The sequence below is a fragment of the Nematolebias whitei genome, chromosome 7 (genome assembly GCF_014905685.2).
Source record: "Nematolebias whitei isolate Nwh7 chromosome 7, NemWhi1, whole genome shotgun sequence".
Classification (NCBI taxonomy): domain Eukaryota; kingdom Metazoa; phylum Chordata; class Actinopteri; order Cyprinodontiformes; family Rivulidae; genus Nematolebias; species Nematolebias whitei.
The window spans coordinates 2,745,538-2,753,758 of record NC_056504.1 but is presented as its reverse complement, the minus strand read 5'-3'; the positions used below and the strand labels follow the sequence as shown (position 1 = coordinate 2,753,758).

At 43.2% G+C, this 8,221-nt stretch overlaps 1 protein-coding gene across 1 annotated transcript in view; it reads left to right on the top strand.

Annotated features, from left to right (window-relative positions):
* Nucleotides 1–8,221, top strand: part of LOC119412093 (transcription factor SOX-13) — a gene marked incomplete in the record, with an annotated part of 29,656 nt that extends 21,435 nt beyond the window's left edge. Inside the window, 3 exon segments of the mRNA XM_037679069.1 lie at nt 2,565–2,735; nt 3,286–3,502; nt 7,826–8,221. Coding sequence (XP_037534997.1) covers nt 2,565–2,735; nt 3,286–3,502; nt 7,826–8,108 — 671 coding nt within the window.

The following is an 8,221-nucleotide window of genomic DNA, read 5'->3' as shown; positions in this document are numbered from 1 at the left end:
GGTAAGAGGGTCCTCCTTACCCTGACTCCTGTCGGGAGAAGTTGATCAATTTTGTTGAGAGACCAGCTGATCCTTCGAATTAGGAAGGTATGCACGAGAAAAAGAGGCTCTTTAAGGTTTCACAGGACGAAAGAGTGCAAGCAGGGGATATGGAGCACCAGGAAAAACGTCTGTCTTCACCGGTGTACAGAGAGAAAAGAAAAGGTAGTCTGCATATCTAAAAATGTTAAGTCTGTGGGCTGAGTGATACTAGCAATAACAGCATTGTAAGAGGGGGACAGTTGAACCCGGAGGCTCCACCCCTGTTTAATGATGGACGATTTCTTTTCACAAAGATGGCCTCCTTTACTCCTCTCTCAAACCATTGTTCCTCTCTGTCCAGGATGTGAACATCTTCATCCCTGAAAGAGTGACCTCTGGCCTGGAGATGAGTGTAGACCTCAGAGTCCTGCCCTGATGATGTTGATCTTCTGTGCTGGTCCATCCTTTTGGCCAGTGGCTGTTTAGTTTCCCCGATGTAAGACTGATCACCCTCCTGACACTGAACAGCATACACAATATTATTCTGTTTGTGCCAGGGGACTGGATCTTTGGGATGAACCAGTCTTTGCCGTAATGTATTTTGGGGTTTAAAAGCCACTGGGACGTTATGTTTAGAAAATAAACGTCTCAGTTTCTCTGATACTCCCTCAACATATGGAATGACCACTGGTCTGGGTCTGGGTTCCTCCTTTTCACCTGATGGCTGACTGGAGTCCTGTTTGGGTTTCTTCTCTGGTTTCAGGAAGGCCCAGTTAGGATATCCACATTGCTCTAGAGCCCGTCTTGTGTGGGATTTCTCCTTCTGCCTGGCTCCTGAGCTAGTGGGGACGCTGTCTGCTCTGTGGTACAGAGTCCTGATGACTCCTAACTTGTGCTCCAAAGGGTGATGGGAGTCAAACTGCAAATACTGGTCTGTGTGGGTGGGTTTGCGGTACACCTCAGTTTGCAAATGTCCTCTATCAGAGACTGAGACCTCACAGTCCAAGAAAGCCAACCTGCCATTTTTTACATCTTCTCGTGTGAACTTAATGTATTTATCCACAGAGTTGATGTGGTCAGTAAAATGTTGGACTTCCTGAGATTTAATTTTAACCCAGGTGTCGTCAACATACCTGAACCAATGACTTGGTGGTGTCCCTGAAAAGGACGTCAAGGCTCTCTTTTCTACCTCCTCCATGTACAGGTTGGCAACAATAGGAGAAACTGGAGACCCCATAGCACACCCATGTTTCTGCCTATAATATTGCTCCCCATATGTGAAGTAGGTTGACTGCAGGCACAGTTTCAAGAGTTGACACAGTTGTTCTGTGGAAAGCGTGGTCCTGCTGCTCAGAGTGGTGTCTGATTTTAATTTTAAACTGACCACCTCTACTGCATCATCAACAGGAATGCACGTAAAGAGTGATGTGACATCAAAAGAGACCATTGTTTCATCAGTCTCCATGATGACATCCCTCACCTTGTCCACAAAGTCCATGGTGTTCTGTATGTGGTGTTCTGAGCTGCCAACTAAAGGGATGAGTACAGACGCCAGATATTTGGAAACATTGTAAGTGACAGAGTTAATCATGCTAAAAATTGGTCTTAAAGGTACACCCTGTTTGTGGATTTTAGGTAAACCATACAGACTAGGTGTGGCCTCCCCTGGGTACAGTCTGTGGTACAGAAAACGGTCAATAGCCTTGTCCTGCTCCAAATTTTTCAGGCAATCCATAAATTTCTTCTTGTAACCACTTCCTGGATCTCTTTTCAGAGGTTCATACGTGTTTAAGTCACTAAGGAGTGTCATAACTTTCTCATGATAGTCTTTCTGGTTCAAAATCACTGTGCACCTTCCTTTGTCTGCTGGGAGAATGATGATGTTTTTGTCCTTGCTAAGAGTGGTGAGTGCGTCCCTCTCTTCTCTACTGATGTTGGAAGGTGGTGGTTTGGCATTGCTGAGGCAGGATGAAACTTTGATTCTGAGCTGTTCTGCTTCACCCTCTTTAATTTTGTTGTTGCGGATGGCTGATTCTGTGGCTGTGATCATCTCCACCAGAGGAATTCTACTTGGTGCAACCGCAAAGTTCAGTCCCCTGGCAAGAATCTCTGTCTCCTGCTGGGTGAGCTGTCTGTCAGATAAATTCTTCACCCACTTTTCTGTCTCCCTGGCATGTAACTGCATATCCTGATGCATGCTCAATAATCCAGGTAGAACAATCTAAAAAAGTTAGTTCTCTAGACGGGTTTAAAAACAAAAAATTGTAGAAACGTTTCGTCTTTCATCCAAAAGACTTCTTCAGTTTGAGGTGCTGTATTCAGCTCAGTCTAATAAATAGCACCTTCTCATAGTGGATCAACCAGTTTGTTACTGACATTCAAAACTAGTTGTTCACATGATCAAGGAGGACCATCAGCCTAACGATGGATCGTTAGTCTGCATTTCACATTTTGGTGGTGAGCAATAATGTTCAGTTTGAAATGTATGCAATAGATGTAAAACATCTAAAACTTTTAAAACTGTATGCATCTTTATCCCACAGGTGGCCTGCCTGTCTCTGTCCCAAGCAGCTTAACTGGCACTCGGCCCACCTCCTCCTCCGGCCACATAAAGAGACCAATGAATGCCTTCATGGTGTGGGCCAAAGATGAACGCAGGAGAATCCTACAAGCCTTCCCTGACATGCACAACTCATCTATCAGCAAGATCCTGGGTGAGTTTAGAACAACACCAAGGCACAACAAGAACAAAACAAGCACCTTAAAACTAAAGAGATATGCTGGTCATTTTTGAAGTGATGTCCAACAGTTATCAAACTCTGATGTCAGTCACAGAGGATGGGAGAAGAGCAGAAGTCTTCCTGCAGGCTAGGCTAATGACTAATGGCTAACCAAATGAGGGCCTTTTTAACATTGTTTTTCAGGTTTATAAAACAACTCCTTTTAAAAAAGATTCTACTGGTCTAAAAGACCACTACATTAAGTAATTAAATCTCCACGCTTTTGAAATACACCATTTGTTTTGTTTATCACTCACTTGACCAGCAATATTCGTGTTACTACAAAAATATATATCTTGAGCAATGACATAAACTTACATTTCGATTTTGCTAAGACTATAAGCCTAGAGTAAGACTTCTTCTTTTTCCACACTCTGTGTTCTATGACTGCTACAGATGACGACTTTTGATACTTATTTGATGGAACATCACTTCAAAAATCACCAGACTATCCCTTTAATGTCAGTTTATCTTCGCTCCTCAGGTTCTAAGTGGAAGGCTATGTCCAACCAGGAGAAGCAGCCATACTATGAAGAGCAGGCAAGACTGAGCAGGCAGCATCTGGAGCGCTACCCAGACTACAAATACAAACCCCGACCTAAACGTACCTGCATAGTGGAGGGACGGAGGCTGAGGGTGGGCGAGTACAAAGCCATGATGAAGAGCCGAAGACAGGAGCAGAGAGCTACCTACACCCACAGGTAGATAAAAACATGTATGAAGGCTGACAAGTTTCACACAGTTTGGAGAGAAACCACAGCGCTGTAGCCTACAGCTCTCCAACTTTGCTTTTTATTCTTCAAGACAAACTAAAATGAGTCTAAAATCACAATTGGGCTAATTTTAGAATGTGATCTGCAGCTAAAATTATTTTTTATAACAACTTTAGCTTGTTAATTTGAATAAGGCAGAAGTCAAAAATGTAAACAGTTGTTGGTTTAAGACCTTTTTGCTTTGTGGCATTAATATCACAACATAACAGCAACCTAACACAAAACTTCATTTAGGAGAACATAATCCTCTTAGAAAACAATTACAACTTGTACTGCCAATTAACTCCAGGTCTTCTGTCACATGACTGTTGAGTGTTCAAAATCTGTCAGTTTTCTAAAATGTCTCATTTTAAAATGACCAAAAAAGGTCTCAGGTTTAAAACTTGTCAACTTGTCTTGCTTTGTCAAACAGTTTTACAAATTTCATCAAAGATCTGTAGTCGTGCTGACGGTTGACCGAGTGCTGCATGATCACAGCTACCAATTACCACACCATTCTCTACTGGTGCAAAAGCAAATATATCAGAGAGTCAGAGATTCTTTTTTGTTGTTCGCACCTCATGTGGTTCATGTGGTGGAGCGAAATTATGTACACAGGGTCCCAGTTACATCCAACAATAAAATGTATAAGAAAAACAGTAATAACATCTAAGATATGAACTAAGAAAAACATCAACTAAATATACACTAAGCACTCATAACATAAAACATTGAACAGCAGCACAAACATGAGTCTGTGTGAGCAGATGAACACGCATGAACACATCAACATGAAACAGATCAGCAGCAACATCAAACAGATCAGCAGCAACATCAAACAGATCAGCAGCAACATGATGTGATTTTTCACAGTGATTATTCTAGTTAGAGATTCATGAGATTCATGTTTGTGCTGATGTTCAATGTTTTATGTTATGAGTGCTTAGTGTATATTTAGTTGATGTTTTTCTTAGTTCATATCTTAGATGTTATTACTGTTTTTATTTTACATTTTATTGTTGGATGTAACTGGGACCCTGTGTACATAATTTCGCTCCACCACATGTACCACATGAGGTGGAATGACAATAAAGAATCTCTGACTCTGACTCTGATGAGTCTAACAGCCTCAGGGTAGAAGCTGTTCCTCAGTCTAGTGGTTCTACACTTAATGCTCCTTAACCTCCTTCCTGAGGGGAGTGGGGCAAAAAGTGTGTGTGCTGGGTGAGTGTGGTCCTTCATGATGCAGGTGGCCCTCTTCCTGCATCTGGAGGTGTAGATGTCTGTGATGGTGTGGAGACTGACTCCAACATCTTCTGTGCAGCCTTCACCACTCTCTGCAAAGCTTTTCTTTCTGCAGCTGTGCAGCCTCCATGCCACACGTTGATGCTGGAGCACAGGATGCTCTCCACTGCACACCTGTAGAAGGAGGTGAGGACTGAGCTTCCAGACCAGCTCGCCTCAGCCGTCTGAGGAAGTAGAGTCTCTGATGAGCTTTCTTGATCAGGCTGGTGGTGTTGTTGCTCCAGCTGAGGTTGTCATTCATGTGTACACCCAAGTACTTGTAGCTGGAGACCACTTCCACCGCAGATCCTCTTATGTTCAGGGGGGTGTAGGTGTTTTTGTTCCTTCTGAAGTCCACAATCATCTCCTTTGTCTTCTTCACATTGATGTGAAGGTTATTCTCTCTGCACCAGCTCTCCAGGTGTTCCACCTCCTGCCTGTAGCTGGACTCATCATTGTTTGTGATGCATCCCACCACCGCTGTATCATCTGCAAACTTTACAATGTGACAGCCTGGATGGGTAGCTGCACAATCATACATGAGCAGAGTAAACAGGAGGGGGCTCAACACACATCCCTGAGGAGAGCCGGTGCTAAGGGTTATGGTGGAGGAGGAGAGGTTGTGGATCCTCACTAACTGTGGTCTGTTTGTTAAAAAGTCTAGTACCCAGTTGCAAATGGAGGGGCTTAGTCCTAGTGTGGATAGTTTGTCCATCAGGGTTTGGGGGATCATGGAGTTGAAGGCGGATGTGAAGTCCACAAAGAGCATACGGACGTAAGAGTTTTTCTGCTCCAGGTGGTTGAGTGCAGTGTGGACCACAGAGGAGATGGCATCCTCTGTTGATCGGTTCTCACGGTATGCATACTGATGAGGGTCCTCGATGATGTTGATGGTTGTTTTGATGCGAGTCATGACCAGTTTTTCGAAGCATTTAGCGACTATCGGGGTGAGGGCCACTGGCCGATAGTCATTCAGACCAGTCACTGTAGAGCTCTTTGGGACTGGGATGATGGTGGCAGTCTTCAGGCAGGTGGGAACTGTCCAGGTATATAGGTCCTTATAACCAATCTATAGCTGTACTAACAGTCATTTTAACCCAAAGAGTCCATAAAACTGGTTGATCTAAAAGCACATGCCTTTATTTAACTTTTCAACTTATATTTTCTAGAATTCCCCATGCCAGATTCAATATGTCTTGGGAAAAATCTCTAACTTACAAACCCTTTCCAAAAAATTAGAATATCAAGGAAAACTTGTTTAACTTCCATAATTCCATTCAAAAGTTAATGTTTAATAAATTATAGATTCAGGGCCCACAGTTTAAATGATTTCAAATATTTATTTGTTTATTTTTACATAATTTGGGTTCCCAGCCCATGAAACCCATGAAAACAGGATTTAAAAAATAGAATACTGAGAAGAAATCAGCTCACACACTTCTCAGTTTTTGCAGAAAAAAAGAAATAAATCAGGATCACAACAAATCAATCAAAATATGGTACTTTCAAAACGATATGTGTCTTCAATACTTGGTTGTGAATCCCTTTGTCTTAATCTCTGCCTCGATGTGACACTGAGACCATCAGCCTGTGGCACTGACTGGGAGTTACGGAAGCCCAGATTTCCTTGATGCTGTCAGATCTTCTTTGTTGTTGCTCTGGTGCTCCTCATGTTCCTCTTGAGAAGACCCCATAAATTCTCAATGGGGTTTAGGTCCGGCCAGTTGGCTGGTCAGTCAAGCACTGTGATGGCATGGGCATCAAACCGGGTTTTGGTGCTTCTGGCAGCATGGGCAGGGACCAGGTCCTACTGGAAGATGAAATCTGCATCTCCATACAGATCCTCAGCAGAAGGAATCATGAAGTCCTCTAAAACATTCTGGTAGACTGTTGCTGTGACCTTGGATTTAACAAAGCAGAGTTTACCAACACCTGCACCGGACACTGTACCCCAGATCATGACTGACTGTGGATATGTCACACTGGACCTCAAGCAGTATGGGTTCTGTTCCTCACCCTTCTTCCTCCAAACCCTTGGACCTTGATTTCTGAATGAAAGTCACACTTTACATTCATGAGAAAAGAGGACCGAGGAACCCGGCAGTTGTAGTCCATCTCCTGGATGTGTCAAAGTGTGGTGGTTTTTGAAGCTGTGACTCCCGCCTCATTCCAGTCTTTCTGGATCTCTGACAGATTCTGGATCTTCTCTGTTTGATGATCTGCTGAAGCTCACAGTCATCTCTTTTGCTGGTGCATCTTCTCCTGACACATGTTGTCCTTCCACTAGACTTTCCATTGAGATGCTTGGACACAGCACTCTATGAACAGCCAGCCTCCTTAGCTATGAACTGTTGTGTCTTACCCATCCTATGGATGGGTAAGACACCATATTGAACTGAACTGAAGTAATTTAATGACACCTGTGGAAACCTGTGCCGGTGCTTTGAGTTTAGTAGATGATTAGTGTCACACTCAGTTTAAAACATTCATGTCCTGCAACATTTGGCCTGATTTCTTCACAGTGTTCTAATTTTTTTGAAATCCTGTTTTTGTGGGTTTCATGAGCTGGAAGCTCAAATTATGTAAAAATAAACAAATAAATACTTGAAATTGTTTAAATTGTGGGTCCTGAATCTATCATCTATTAAAGTTTAACTTTTTGAATGGAATTATGGAAGTTAAACAACTTTTCCATGATATTCTACTTTTTTGGAAAGGGTCTGTGTGTCATTCACTGGTACTTTCATTGTTGCAATGGTTGTCTGGCTGTATATACAGTAAACTACCTGACAGGCACTTTAACATGAAAGAAGAGCAGCAGAGTGGGACAGGGAGGGATCTGCACAATATTTCAACAGAATCATGAGATTAAATCATTGAAAGCAGACCATTAGGTTTATGTTCATTCTTAAACCAATGACTGTGAACATTGTTTTGTGTTGATGGATGTAACGGTCAGATATTAAATATCACTTCATGTTTTTTCAGTCACACAGAGCCACCACAGATCCATTACTCCCAGAGCGATGGCCAGTACTCAGGAGGCGGAGGATCAGCCCCTGTCCCAAACATGTCTTTTCACCCTGCACTGATGGAGCATTATCTACCACAAATCCCACCCACACCCAGAGCCGAGAGCCAGGCCACGCCCACCTTTCAACCTAGGGATAGAGAGACGGAACGAGTGCGAACACGGCCCCCCTACAGTGAAGGAGAGGAAAGTGATGTGGGAGAGAGGAGCGAGGGGGAGATGGTCCTTCTGACAGACTGAAGAGTCAGGTGGAAGAAGGGGGTGAAGGTTGGGGGCGGCAGGGCTTGAGATGAATGGTCAAAACTGACAAACTCTAAAGCAGAGCAAAAGAAAATGTGTCAATGAGTTCAATC